Source organism: Natrix helvetica (genome assembly GCF_964273705.1).
Source record: "Natrix helvetica genome assembly, chromosome: 11".
NCBI classification, from domain to species: Eukaryota; Metazoa; Chordata; class Lepidosauria; order Squamata; family Natricidae; genus Natrix; species Natrix helvetica.
This window is the reverse complement of record NC_138562.1, coordinates 18503941-18518546: the sequence shown is the minus strand read 5'-3', so window position 1 is coordinate 18518546 and position 14606 is coordinate 18503941. Positions and strand designations below refer to the sequence as shown.

At 42.9% G+C, this 14606-nt stretch overlaps 2 protein-coding genes across 2 annotated transcripts in view; one reads left to right on the top strand and one right to left on the bottom strand.

Annotated features, from left to right (window-relative positions):
* TEX11 (testis expressed 11) overlaps positions 1-14606 on the top strand; it is a 39569-nt gene that overhangs the window by 18937 nt on the left and 6026 nt on the right. Inside the window, exons 2-17 of the mRNA XM_081964374.1 lie at positions 5545-5602; positions 6318-6439; positions 6933-7017; positions 7432-7511; positions 7882-7962; positions 8050-8169; positions 8433-8513; positions 8661-8746; positions 9606-9663; positions 9797-9892; positions 10881-10962; positions 11456-11534; positions 12102-12253; positions 12627-12712; positions 13139-13279; positions 14304-14406. Of these exons, the coding sequence (XP_081820500.1) occupies positions 5569-5602; positions 6318-6439; positions 6933-7017; positions 7432-7511; positions 7882-7962; positions 8050-8169; positions 8433-8513; positions 8661-8746; positions 9606-9663; positions 9797-9892; positions 10881-10962; positions 11456-11534; positions 12102-12253; positions 12627-12712; positions 13139-13279; positions 14304-14406 (1486 nt within the window). The 5' untranslated portion in view covers positions 5545-5568. The remainder of the gene's footprint in view (positions 1-5544; positions 5603-6317; positions 6440-6932; positions 7018-7431; positions 7512-7881; positions 7963-8049; positions 8170-8432; positions 8514-8660; positions 8747-9605; positions 9664-9796; positions 9893-10880; positions 10963-11455; positions 11535-12101; positions 12254-12626; positions 12713-13138; positions 13280-14303; positions 14407-14606) is intronic.
* Positions 1046-3919, bottom strand: NCBP2 (nuclear cap binding protein subunit 2). Its single transcript, XM_081964401.1, has 4 exons — positions 3764-3919; positions 3153-3334; positions 2224-2362; positions 1046-1518 (listed from the first exon to the last, which is right to left on the bottom strand). The coding sequence occupies exons 1-4, from the start codon at positions 3848-3850 to the stop codon at positions 1435-1437; spliced, it is 492 nt and encodes a 163-aa protein (XP_081820527.1). The 5' UTR covers positions 3851-3919; the 3' UTR covers positions 1046-1434.

Below are 14606 nucleotides of genomic sequence, written 5' to 3'. Positions count from 1 at the left end.
GGGCTCCAGGGGGGCGAGGCTGGAAGCAACTCCCGGCCGAGGCCCGGAGCGAGCGAGCGAGCGGCTGGGCGGCCTCGCCTCCGCCTTCAAACCTGGGATCGGCGTGGCAGAGCCGAGAGCCTCGGGCGCTGGAAGGCTCCAGCCGGAAAGAGAAGCCAGGCAGGCGGCTTCCTCAAAAACGGGGATTGCGGAGTCCAGGCCGCCGCTCTCCAGACTCGGGGAACTCTCCGGGACTTTGCCTTCCTGACCCTCCGGGACCACCTTCTTTGCGCTGCCGTCTCATTCAGAGCAGACGGGCCGCGGGAGAGGGGCTGCCTCGGAAGGCAAAGAGACCAGGGCCCCTTTTTGCACGTGGGAACTTCTTCGCAGTCACGTGTCCATTCCAGACCCCCCAACAATCCTCTGGAGTTGGGCTGGATGTTAATGGCCAGGGGCCGGAGACCACCGGGAGTGGGGGGGACGGGACAAATCGGTACCTTGTTGTGGCGCCTCCTGCTGGACAGACCTGGAATCTCCCCAAACCTTTGCCCGAAAAACTCCAGCCTCAACATCCCAAAGCCCCCCCCCCCCCCCCCCGCCGCCGCCAATTCAGCCTTACTCCCTGCAGACATGTGTAGGGAAGGTGGGAAGGGGACAGCTCTTTGTGCTGGGGGAGCAATTCCGTTAGGTCAGCTAAACAAACGGGCAGAAGATACCCGGAATGCCCGCAGGGATCTCACTACGGAAACTTAGAAGAATTGCAAAAAGAAAAAGAAAAAAGGATGCCGAATAACTGACAAATAACAACATCTGTCTTTTGGGTGAGCAAAGCACATTTGCATGTATGAACTACCACAGGTAGTTCCTGGGATGTCTTTTCCTTCCCCCTAAATCCCTGCCAGTCCTCTGAGCCAGTTTGAGAAGATGCAGTCAGCCGGCCCTGGACAAAACCAGAGGGAAAAGCTTGCTGGAGACATTTGGTTCTGTAGGTGTGTTGTTTTCTAGCCCGGTTCTACACTACTTAGGCTTCCACCCAGGTAACCGTATGTCAAAAAAAAGCAGTCTCTTCAGACCAATGACATTTTTATTGCAGTCTCATTCCTCCTCTTAAAACATTCAGGACAGTTTATACACCCCGGGGCATTACAACCACTAAGACAGCATACAGAAAAAGTGAAAACAAAACAAGAAATGGCTTTTTAAGCTTCCAATTTTTTTCCACCGCAGGCCCACTTCCCCCCCACACCCCCACTTGGACCATATCCCAACTCAGGCCAGGATAAGCATAAAAAAAAACAACAGTGACAGGTGAGAGAAAGGAGTCTCGAACTAACCTTGGCAAAAAAAAAAAAAAAGCCAGCCCTTTCCCCCTCCCTTCTATCCCACTGTCCAAGGAGATACGAGCTGCGCTTAGCTCTCCTTCCTGCCATCCATCCAAATTATTTAAATCCCCCTCTACTGTTTCGGCAACTCTTGCTGGAACATCTTGCCAAAGCCGCCTCTTCCTTCATCGTACTCCTTTCGGTACTCGTCTCTTACCTGGAGAGAGAGAGAGAGAGAGAGAGAAAGAGACCCCAAGATAAGGTCCAGCTGACCACAGAGACTGATCCGTCTGCATCCCAGGCTTTACAAAATAGGAGCTACCCTCCATTCTGGATGGGTGCTGCAAAAGTCATCCCTGGACGGTCACTTGGGAAAGAAGCTTGCAAAGCACATTCTGAAAGCACCTCAAGCCTGGAAGCAGCCTGCAATTGGCAAGTTTTCCTTTCCTGCTCTCTCTACAGCCTTGATACAGCCTCCCTTGGCTCACGTAACTCAAGGACTTTGCATGGAGAACAGGAGAGCACAGGGGTATGGATGAAGCTTTCATCCTTGCAAGCCAGGGAGTTATACAATTGAAAGGACTTCCTTTCCCAAAGATAGGGAAAGGCAACCCGGAATGATAGGTTCGAAAACTCCCGTGAAGGGTAGATGTAGGAATTTGGGGAGTAGTGGTACCCCAGCAGCTCCAGAGGCCACCAAGTGAGGGAAGGGTACTCAGTGGTAGAAGTAAGATCCAGAGGTGCATATTCCTGCCCTTGGACGGCTCGACCTCCAAGTGCTAAGGGATCTCTGCTGGCAAAGTTCAGTGCTTCTGGGATCCAGCCCCACAACTCAGAATGGTCTCCAGAGGAAGGGACACCCCCCCCCCTTGGTGAAATGGGGCCCTCGAGGCACAGTCCCCTCCCAGCTACCCATCGTTACCTGCCCGCCTGACTTGCCACGGCCATACTGCCTCCCTTCCCAGAATCCTGCATCCCAGTCTGTCCGGATAACACGGTCATCCAGGCGAGTTCCGTTGATGAAACGCATGGCGTGCTTGGCTTCAGTTCTTGTGTAGTATCTGGAGTCTTATTTTAGGAAAGATTCGCAGGATCAGGCTCCAAGACACAGAGTGCGACCTGCTTCCGTCAGAGCAACACCAACCAGGCCAGAAACTGTTGCTACAGAACAAGCTTCTCAGCCCTGCTGTCAGGAACTACAAGCCCCATGAGGGGCACCAACTCTTTCGCCCAGCACCTTTAACAAAAATACCATGGAGCAAAATTGGAAAGATTCCCTTGGCACAAAGAGGTGCTACGGGGCAGAACGAGCCACTGTGCCACCCAGAAGAGCAGCCTGGCTCGGGGTGCAACTGCCACGAACAGGCAGAAGCCGCCTTAATTTCAATTCAGAATAGAGCTGGAAGGGACCTTAGAGGTCTTCTAGTCCAGCTCCCTGCTCAAGCAGGAGACCCTATGCCAGGGGTGTCCAAACTTGGGAACTTTAAGACTTGTGGACTTCAACTCCCAGAATTCCCCACAAGTCTTAAAGTTCCCAAGTTTGGACACCCCTGCCCTATGCCATTCCAGACAAGCGGTTGTCCAGTCTCTTTTTTTAAAAAAACCTCCAGCGTTGAAGCACCCACAGCTTCTGGTGGCAAGCTGTCCCACTGGTGAATCGTCCCGAGGAGGGAAGATAGGAAGATTCTCCTTCGTCCCAGGTTGCTTCTCTCCTTGATGAGTTTCCATCCACTTTTCTCCTCTTCTTCCTCCTCCTCCTCCTCAAAATGCCCCCCCACCCCCCACCCCTCAGCAGTATCCCCTCCCGCCAGCGTGCCAGAATTGAGCCGCGGGCCCCCAAGCCAAGGATACTCCACGAAGCAGAACCCGCAGGGCGTCCTCTTGTTCTTGTCCAGGCCCATGATGATCCGCTTAACGTCTCCGCACTTGGAGAAGAGCTCGTGGATCTGCTCCTCGGTGGTGTAGAAGGAGAGGTTGCCCACGTAGAGGGTGGAGGAGTCCTTCAGGTCTTCCGCCTGCAGCTCCTTCCGGCCCTGCAAAGGACACCCCACACCCCCAAAAAAGGACCCATCAGCCACCGCCAGCACCAGCCCAGGATCCAGAGGTCGGCTCAGCCAGGACTTCAAACCTGCCGCTAGGGGATTCTGGGAGTTGTAGTCCAGGCTTCATAAGGCAGCTGAAATGGAGCCAACCCCCCCCAAAAAAAGCGGCCAGCAAAGGGGGAGGGGAGCTGGAATCCCATGGGGGGGGGGCGAGGGGCAGGCAAACAAGGAGGCATAAACAACAGATCTATGATCGTTGTTGTTGTTGTTTCATGATGATGATGATTTCCCCCTACCGCCTGGACGAAGGCAAAGCCAACCCGTCCCCACGAGCACAAGATCTACTCCAGCCGGCGCGGGTTTCTGAGCATGTACAGAGAGTCCGGAGAGCGCTCCGCCCACGCACACCCCGACACACACCTTGTAGTGATGATCCAGGTACTCGCTCAAGTCGCAGTACGAGTCCCTGGTGAGCATCTTCAGGGTGGCGCCGAGGAGCCCCGACATCTTGAGCTGCGAGCCGGGCGGCCTCAGACTCGCCCACTCCGCCGAGCGGCAATTGGCTGGAGCGCCTGTCGCTCAGAAGAGCCCTCCCCTTCCCTAGGCCTCCTCATTGGCCGCCCTAGCGACTTCGCCGCTAGGATTGCCGGGGATTGTGGTTTTGGGCGGCGAGGCTCACGCCTGAAAGGCTCGGCCTGGAGACTCCCGGCATGCTTTGCGTAGAAGGCGGGGCGGCGGCGTTTGGGCGGGAAAGCCGGGCGGCCATTTTCTCGGCCTCTGGGAAGCTGCCTCGTGTCAAGTCAGGGTTTTTCCTTTCAGGAGAAGCCTTGATTTGAAAGGCTCCTTTTAGCTTCCCCAGGTGCAGTGGCAGAAGCACGCCCGATCTAAAGCCTTGGCGGAGAAGAACAGTTCAGGGCGGTGTGGCTCAACTGTGGCAACTTTAACAGGAGTGGGCCTCCACTCCCCAGCTGGGGCATTCTGGGAGTTGAAGTCCACACCTCTTAAAGTTGGCAAGATTGGAAAAAAACACTGGTCCAGAGTGGCCAAACATGAGGAAGAATTTGATTAAAACGTGTGAACATTTCTAGGCACTTTATCTGTATGGATTAATCTGCAGCACATGAAAATTCATACCTTTTAACCAAATTGGCTAGTCCGAAAAGGTGCTCCCAGGCTGTTTCTGATATAAAATGGTTATCAGACACATTCTCTGTTTTTTTTTAATGAGGCCTTGTAGTAAATGTGATATACAACTTGTTCCCCAAAGAAAAATTAGCTGGTGAGCTTCTATGGAAGTACATTCCCAGAAGCATTCTTGCCTGGGTTTTAATGGTTATCTTCAGGTTGTGAAGAAGACTGGCTGGAACTAACAATGTAAAAGTAAAGTACTATTTGGCTGGCCAGAAAAGGGCTGCGAAAGGGCAACAAATGGAGGTGGTCTTTCCTTCTTCATGGCCACCTGGGCATCCTCGAGAACCCCCAAGGAGCCTTCGCTGGGTCAGCAGAAAGCTGGTCCTCATTGCAGCTCTGTCAACGCAGCAAAGGCTGGAGGATGCCCAAAGCAGGAAAAAATATTGTGGGAAAGATAATCAATTAAGATATAAAGATTTTTTTTTAAATGACATTTTATAAAGATTAAGATTTTTTTTTAAAAAAAAATCAGTTTTATTAACAAACACGTAAAATACACACACACAAAACTTAGACGTACAACACATTTACACAATGCAATACAAACAGGAGCTTCCTGTTCTTTCTAGTAACAATTATCAATCGATACCGCTCACCTTATTATTTCCCCTTCTATTGTATTTCATTTGGGTTTCACCATTCTTAACTTTCTTATTTTACTCATAACTATTGTTTTTGAGTTTTGTTACATTCCTTCATTGATTCTTGCTTCTTTCCTCCATCCACCTATACCATTTAGCCCATATCTGGTAGAATTCTGATTCTTTTTTTCCCTGAATTTCTTTAGTTAGTTTGTCCATTTCAGCACAGTCCATAACCTTTCTTATTATTTCATCTTCACTTGGAGTTAGTTTGTTTTTCCATTTCTGGGCAAAGGCAATCCTTGCCGCCGTAGTTATATGTAGTATTAAATACTGGATTTCTTTTTTGTATTTCGCAGACATTATTCCTAATTAAAAAAAAAATCAGGTTTCCATTCTATTTTAACATTCTTAAAAATTCTTTTCAAGGGCACGTTATTTTACGTGGCAGAAATGGAAGATGAAAGTGACAGTCTGGAAATAAGAGGTAACTTTTGCATACAACAAAGAAATATTTGACTTTAGGGGTATTATTGACTCCTTTCTCTCTGTGCAGGTTCTTTCAAACCTGCTGTTTCAAAGAGATTTCTGATTCTGCTCTGGATTCTATCTAACAGTTTGAGTCTGTAGGTCAGAATCAGATTGTCTGTCAGCACCATAATCCCACCCAACCTTGTTGGCAGGAAGTATGTTAAGGGATTGTTGTAGGATTATTTTGCAGGTCTAAACTTCCAAAAGAAGGACAGCCTCTTGCAATCTTTCCCAATGCTGCTGGGAAATACAGAAGGCCATACACCTAGCAGGCACCTGGCTGCTTGAGGAGATGGCATCACCTGCTTCAGGATCATGGTTGGCCTTGATCAGACTTGGACAGGATGGCCTCTTTCCTTGCCGCTCTTGCCACTGCACCATATTTCCTCTTGACTCACTTCTGTCCGGGCAGCTTCTGATAAGAAGAGAAGGAAACTTCACATTGCAATCTTTGCAGCAAGGGCAAGCTGACCCCTGATGCTGAATCCTAAAGAAAACCCTTTAGGATTGCTTAAGCCTTAGGAGAACTCTTATTTAAACCCCATCAACTGACATCCTTGGGCTCTGGCATTTTATCCAGCTACTGGAACAAGAGGGGAAAAATTTAAGTTGTCTGACTTGAAAACAATTTGCTGCCTCTATTTTTATTCTAATGTTATTATATCTTTCAGAGTTAATTCAAAAATTGATGAACCAAGAGACGTTATTTGATATAGCAGACAATATTGAGAAGCTGTTCAGCAAGATAGAAAGTACAAATAAAGAAAAGTGGAAAGAGAACCAGAAAGCCCAGGTAGAGGAAGAAAAACAAAAACAAAAATCATTAAAGGGAATAGGTTGAAAATTTAGGGAAGTAGCCCATCAAAAAATCCTATTACAAACATTTGATGTGTTAATTAATATTCTGTTCTTCCACATACTGTATTTCCAAAGGTGTGCATTGGCCCAAGTCTTTCAGCATAATTGAGGAAAGAGTGAAGAGAGATGGTTCAACTTCACTTGTTCAATGATACTTGTTAACCCATCACAGACTAGCTGGTGACCTACCAGCACCTGCCAGGCCATCTTCTGTCCACCTCTGCTTTTTTGACCCTCTAGCAAAATGATAGCCGCTAGCTCCTGTTTCTCTTTTCTACATTTTTCCTGCAATTCCAAATGACCTAACGATGAAATTAAATAATCACTGCATAGCGTTAACATTTTGGATGTTTCATTTATATTTAAATGATTTCTGTGAATTTTAAGGGTTTTCCATTTTTATCTTTGTTGTTTTTTTTCCCCTACAGGTTGAGGAAAGTGCAGTTAACTTATGGAATTGGACTGTTGCAAAAAAAACAGCTCCTGGTATCACTGATATGCAAAGAGTTAAATGTCAGTTTGAATTCACAGCCATAAATCACAGCAAGAATATTCTGATTTACTAAAATGAGTAAAATATTTTCTGTTTAGCTTCTTGCATAACCTCTCATGAATGTCCTTACCTTCTTGAAAATCTATAGATGTTTTATACCTTTCTGTGCCCCATTAAATCACAGTATTTGCAATATAAAAATATTTTCTTTCTAATGTCAGCACTAAAGGGAATCAGAGGCAGAGACTGACATTAGGGTTTGCTGTTGGGTTTTTTTTGAAGTTGATGCTGGAGTGAATGAATTGGAACAAATGGAAACGGTGAACTGAGCACAGCATTATCTCTCTCAAACGTGTTTCCCTTTATACTGTTTACGTCTATTTTGCATTTTCACTGAGCATTGAAACAGTTAATGTCTTTGCATATTTCTCTAGTACGCCATGTAGCCTGCAATCTGATGATGATTTGTGAAGTAAGTGATCCAAACGAGGAAATGATACGAAGGCAAATTTTGGTAATATAGTTTATGTCCACATATTATTTGTGTTTGTATTCTGTTTCCTGAAATGCTAAAGAGTTGATAAGGTTCAAGAACGTTAGAAGAATATTGTTTCCTAATATATTTCAAATGTTATTCTGTGTCCAAGAGAAATCGACAGTTTTAGTTTGTTGCAAGCCAACGGTTTAAACAAATTATGATAGCTGAGAAATGATGTAGAAATAGGATATATATATTCTTACCTTAAATAATTGAGGATGGTTATTGTGCCTAAAGCAACCACATTATAAAAGTCTCTAAAAGATTACATAATATATATATATAGTTTTAGATTTGCCAATATTTCTGACTCCTTTTAAATCTGCATATGTCTTTTATGATTTAGATGTTAATGAAGACTGGAAAAGGTTGGGTGGATGTTGGAAAACCTGCCGTTGCAAATAAATTCCTTGACATTGCCCTGCATGTAAGTTGAGGGTTTCCAATGTAAGTTTTTAGTAGGTGATATTATAGTGGTTGTATGTATTTTAAGCTTGTATGCTTTATTTTACAGGATCTAGAGAAACTTTATGATCAGCTGAACAAGGACTGCAGCAGTGAGGCTGAGGCGAAGATGCACAAAGCTGACATACAGAAAGATATATTCAAAGTTCTGTCTTACCAGGCTGAATCTGTATGTTTGAAAAATAATTCAATTCATTGTAGCAGCATGAGGGCAACAAATGGATTTTATCCATATTGTTATTATTCAGTAACAATACTACAATAAATAACATTCTGTAACTATATTCAAAAACTATATTCTACACTTGGTTGAATTGCTGCTTCCCATATTGCTCCTCTAATGCAAAATTGTATTACATTTTTAAACATTATTTTAAAAGAAACCCATGTGTCATTCTAACAATTCATTAGCATATAATGTTGCTTTCTTAGGCAGTTGCTTTAGCAGACTTTCAGAAAGCGGTCAGGTGTGTTCAGCGGTGTAAAGACATCCTGATAAGGCTGCCAAAAGAGGTCAGAGATTAGATCTTAAATGCTTTTTTATTCTGTTGTACTGCCCTGGTCCTTCAGAACTATGAAAAAATAAACTTGGTTAATTCTCAGCTTTTTAAAAACAGAAATTACAAAACTATGCTATAAACTACTCTAATTTAATTACAGGTTTGTTACCTTTCTCTCCTATGCTATAACTTTGGCATAGAAACCCATGAATTCAAGAGATATGAGGAGAGTTCCTTTTGGCTCAGGTAATCTGACTCTATTACTTTTGGCTTGGGTTATATTTTGATAAGCAATAAATAAAATGTCCAACTCTGCCCTACGTACAGCCACTGGGATTCAAAACAAGCATTTATCAGAATGAGCTATCTGATTCTGTCTAGTGATTTAGATATTCTTCTAGCTGCAGAGGTAGTCAAGGCTAAGGTAATTTTGCAAGTGCATTTGAGGGGCCCAGATGGTTTGATGCAAAACAAAACAAAAGTAAAAAGTCTGGATGTTGGTCCTTTCAGAATTCCCTTAACTCCAGCTTTCTTTTTCTTAAATAAAGCAATCATCACTATTCAGTTATGTAAATTTGCAGATGTAATTTACTTATAATAAGGTGCCATTTAAACCGGTTTTGTACATATGATCTATTTCTAGATTAAAGGACTGTTGCACAGTCTCTCCAAATGCCTGCATAATACATGCAAGATGGCTTTAAAGTAACAAATTAGAGAGTTTATTTGCCAAAAAAAAAAAACCCCACATTCTATCCTGGTTATTAGAAAGGGAAGACTGTTTTATGAGCATTAGTGCAATATGTAGCATAGATATAGGTATGCCTGAAGGCGTCTAGGTCCTGTCCCCCCTCCCCAGGAAAAAGCTTCATCTATTCTGTTCCTTACAGTAGAAGACCTCCAGTATAATTCGATAAGTATTTAAGGTGCTGTATGTCAAATAATAATATTACAAAATTAATACATTATAGTGCCAGGACATTCGGCATGTTTAAGTTCATCTTTGTGAATGCACCTTTAGGGTAGGCTTTTACTTAACAGCTGGGTTTTCTTTTCCCCTCCATGGTCAGTGAATCCATTCTGTTTCTTTCTTTTTATTAAATAGCCTCAGCTATGAAATTGGAAAGATGCACAAAAACTCTTCAATTAGTAAAGAAATGCAGGTGAGCAATTTTTGTAATCCACTGGAGAATATCTTTGTCACTCAGCGTGAGAACTAATTGATACATGACCCTTATTGCCCTTCTCCAGTTCTCAGCCTTTTGAGTGTAAATATTTATTTTATTTTATTTATAGGCAAAAGTGCTACGGTTATTAGCTACTGTCTATTTGGAGTGGGATTATAAACAATATCAAGAGAAAGCTCTCCAGGTTATCATCATGGCTAATGAGGTGAGGTAGATTTCTGGGCTAGGCTAATTCTTGTTAAGAGTTTTGCAATCAGTAGAATGGCTCCCAAGAAAGGCAATATAGGAAAGCTGTCTTAGTCTATAGTGGCAACAAAAAGGGAGAAAGAGTCTAGTAGTACCTTTTCCAACAAATTTTGTTAAAATTATCTGCTTTGGTGAGCTGCAGTCCCCTTCATCAGGTGCCTGCTATACAATCGTGAAGTATTTATGTATGCATAGTATACATTACAAATCTCAGTTCATTTCTATGCATCTGATAAAATTAAGGTCAGTGTACTTTGTTGGTCCTAATAGGTTTTTTTTTTAAGTTAAAATGATGTTTTAAAAAAAGAATAAAATATTTTGCTATTTAAAATGAGAATAACAGTTTGAGACCTCTGGGATTTGTTAAAATAACTTTTTAATTTTCTTAGATATGAGGCTTTTGAGGCATTCAAATGGAAGATTAAGCTCCACCTAGTGTTTAACTGCGTGGTTCAAGTCCATCCTTCATCAGGGAAGTTCCCTGGGGTCTTTGAACCAAGGCAATCAATCTACCCTGTGGAATTCTATCTCAGGAAAAATGGGAAGAGTACTGGGTTCACCACCCTGAACTTCTAAAAGGGGGCAGGGAGGGATACAAATCTAATAAGAACAATAATTATTAACTGGTAATCTGGCAATAGCAGGTAGATTGAACTGGGAGCAACCCACCTCTGGTCTTAAGTAGATAGATTCGTTGGGTTGAATAAGTACAGCAAGGACAAAGTCAAAATGGACTGCTAAATTGGCCACGCCCACTCAGCCGGTCCGGGCCTCCAACAGTGTGAGGAATTGAATCGGCCCCCTGTTTTAGAAGTTACATTACAGAGAATACTATGTGAAAACTTTGTGAATAGGCTGTGCTCTCCGAGCAGCTAGTTAAAAATACCCTGAATCTGATAAAAAAGAGTTTGAATGTCAAATAATAACTTGGATGTTTCAATTTACAGGAGAATTTGCATCCAGCTGGTTTTTACTTAAAAGTTAAAATTCTCCTGAAAAGCGATGCATCGGATGAAGATATTAGAAAAGGTATTATTCTTGGTTCGATATAAAACCAACAACTTCACCACTCTAAAGAATGTCTGAGTTGTAACAGAAAAGGAGGTGAACTGAACTGGACTGTTTCTCAGTCTGTAGCAGTAGCAGTTCCCCTTTAACTTGTGCAGGTTTAAATTAAGATGATGATGTATTATTTTGGTTCTAAACAAAAGAAAGGAACTTTAAACTAATGCAGGAGCCCTTAAGAGTTTTACAAACAGCATCCATGTTTACTCATGTGAATTCTTCCTTTCCTCCTTTCTACAAGCAAAGATTATTGGGTATATTCATTTTCCTACTGCATAGCACAGTAAATTATCCCGGTGAGCTTCATTTTTCTGTCCACCAGGGCTCTCGGACCAGTGGCTGTTTGATCAGTCTTTTATAAGACAAAGTACCGTACTTGCACTTTACCTCCCCCCCCCCCCCCCCACACATACCCCCTTTTAGTGAACATGCTAACCTTGTTGTTGCTGCTTTCCAGCTGTCACTGAACTTCTGCAGCATGAGGTTTCTCTGGAGATCTGTCTGGAGACTGCAAAGTTGCTTCTTGAACACGAGAGGTATAAAGACCGAAGGGCCCTCTGGACATAGTTAGGCATCTGTGTCGATCGTAAGAGTATTCAAGGAATATTAAGGACTTCCGCCTATTGTATTTTCTTTGGGCTTTTTTACAAACTCCAATTTTCTGCACCTTGTTTCTATAATTATGATTTATTATCTTGCAATAAAGGGAAGTGAGTTGACATAGAGAGTGTCAGAGTTACCCAGTAGCAGGAGGTAGGCATTAGGTGCAGGTGCATTGGCTAGGTGGGAAATGAATGAAACAAAATGAATAATTCTTCATTTTGATGCTCAGATTGATTTGAAGAGACTCATTTGGGTAAGCAGTGTTTTCAGCCAAAGGCCTACAATTAGCACGATTGCAGCATTGTAGGTGCTATGCACATGCCTACACTTTGATTCCTGTCAGAGCGCTCCAGCAAGCTTTTGATATGGAAATCTGTGTTTTAATGGCTGGAAGAACAGTATAGCGAGGAATCAGGTTTCTGTTACTGAGAATTAAAGATATGAATTCGCTCAGCTTTCCCTGGTGTCAAAATGCCCAACTTCTTTTCATGTACATTCAGGGAAGCAGTCGGATTTGACTTTCTGAATTCGGCATCTCAGCTGTTTGAAAGATCCCCGGATGCTGGCAGAGTCCTTCTCTTTCGGATCGAACTCCTGTTACAGAGAAGGAAGGAGCCACTTGCCAAGGGAATGATTGAAGATGCCATTGCAGGTCTGTGTCCAGCTTTTAATTATACTGCTAGGGTAGATACTTGGAAGCAATTTGTAGGATGTGAAAACCTGTTTTGCTTGAACTTTTCAGCTGAGAAATCCAGCAGTTATAAACTTCATGCTGATTAAAGTTGTGTAACTTTATATACCAATTAAGATTAAGTTTGTCTTTAAATTGTTCAACTTTTAACCATGATTCGAAGAGTCCACTTTTGAAATAGTGGTACTGGAAATTTTAGTACTTTGAACTTTTAGGTAAAATCTTGCTTAGTATTGCTAGGTGTCATTCAAGATCTTAGGTCTCAATATAGTTAGACATATAGACATTCTTCAGGTTTGTAGAATTAGTGAAATTCTGAAATTTATCTTCTTAGCACACAGCATAGGAAAACAACTGCCTCCTGAAATACTCAACCGTTTACACCTTGTTTTGTGGGACAGAGCAGCTAAGAGTTACGAGGTTTGTCCTCTTACTACCTCTGAGCAAAGTCAGTTTATCCTTTTCAAAGTATGCAGATAATACCTTAAAGTTGCAACCCGAGAGCCTCAATTTCAGATTATTGATAATGTTATAAAGTAAATAGATAGTCTTCATTACCTGTCATTTAATATAGTCCAAACTCCCAAAGATAATTATGCAGGTGGCTAATGTGAAAATATTTGGCTTGTGTTGTGTTCATCGTCTGTCTTGAAGATTTATCCTTTGCTTTGCATTGAGGTTGGGATGTCTGATTAAGTTCATAGTAACTAATTTTAATTAATATATAGTGAATGAGAAACTTTGGGGATTTCTCTCCTGGTCTGAGAAAGGAACCCGCCTCTCTGCCTTTGAATAGGCACATGCTTAGAGCACGTCTAACATTAAGACCTGGTTGTTTTTCTCTAGTCCAAGAGCTATCCTGAAGCCCTTCAGTGGTACAACTACTCTCTCAGCTTTTATGCATCTGGAGAGAGAGACCAGCAGAACCTGGCAAAACTATACAGAAACATGGCTGCTTGCTATCTTCACCTGAAAGAGCCTGGCGAGGTATTCCTTCTTCTTTGTGCCCTCTTTCTTCGGGGACCCTCTTTAACTTTCTCCCTGGGCAGAGAAGGAATCTTGGGCAATGGCTTGGAATCAGGGGCTGTTTCTTGCTGAAGGAAGAGTTTGGGGGGAGGGAGGTCTTCTTACTACTTAATATTGAAGGCCTGAGCTTCATGAACAGGAGAACAAGAGAAGAGGGCCTCTCCTTTATACCTGTAGATAAGGATCGTCATCAGGTTTATATGATTTGCCTTGGTCATCACTTGCAATGGAAGCCAGTCATCTTCACAAGGAAGAGAAGACATGTTGGAGTGTATCAAATCCATCTGCTCCTTGCTGGGGTTATTAGCATGTTAATATTAATTCATTAACACGGGCTTTCTCCCGAGGCTTGTTGTCTGCTACAGAAGACCCAGAGGTCATAAAGGCTGTCCCTTCCCAAAGGAATATCCTATTCTGGCAGATATTGCAGCTAGTCTTGCCTCGTTTGTCTCAGGAAGTCTCTGCCATCACTTGCAGTGCTCACCTATGATGGCGCACACCTGTACCTCACTTCAGACTCCTTAGGAAAGGAGAATGCTTGCATGGCCCTTAGCTGTTTTAGGAAGAACCAGGGGACAGTGGCAGCCTTGCCAAGTCAACTTTTCTTTCAAAGCTCCCGGCGTGACAATTCCTTTGCCAGCATCACTGCAGAAGCAATTTTTCTGGGACCCTCATCTCATCTTGTCAGCAGAGAATATATTTATATTGTTTTTATTGCTCCAGATGAACTTAAAGACTTTAAAAATGAAAAAGAGAAGCTATTGTGTGAACGTATCGATCTGACAGTGCGAGAGTTACTCTGTTGCTTCATTTGGGATCTATTACAGTAATTGTTTGATATAATATGACTTGATTATAATATAACATAATATACATCTTTTATTGCAGAAATGTTAGTATTCAATGGTTACTAATAATATACCTATTATTAACTAGTTATCTGGCTATTGTTGTCACTAACTGAGCTGATTCTCTTTACCTAAAGGCTAATGAGGCTGTAAAGAAGGCAGAAAGATATGACCCAAACAGCATCTTCACTCACTTCTATGTTTATAAAATAGCAGTCTTAGAGAAAAATACCCTCAAAGGTAAACCCCCTTGTGTTTTTACTGTGGCAGTGAATGTGTAATCCATCTGTTTAAGGGCAAGGAGAAAGAGAATCTGTTTGTCCCCACCTTTGCCCTCTATATATCAGACAAGCACCTCTTGTCACAAAGTGGAATTCACAACTGATATTTTCTGCATAGAATTATGCTTTTAAGAGAATGTGTAAAATTTCACAAAGGGC

What these genes read in the sequence shown, in the direction of transcription:
- NCBP2 (XM_081964401.1), bottom strand. Translation starts at nt 3,850, where the DNA reads ATGTCGGGGCTCCTCGGCGCCACCCTGAAGATGCTCACCAGGGACTCG. An exon ending in TGCGGGTTCTGCTTCGTGGA is followed by an intron (nt 2,363 to 3,152) that starts GTATCCTTGGCT and finishes ATAAGACTCCAG; the next exon opens with ATACTACACAAGAACTGAAG. An exon ending in GTGGCAAGTCAGGCGGGCAG is followed by an intron (nt 1,519 to 2,223) that starts GTAACGATGGGT and finishes CTCTCTCTCCAG; the next exon opens with GTAAGAGACGAGTACCGAAA.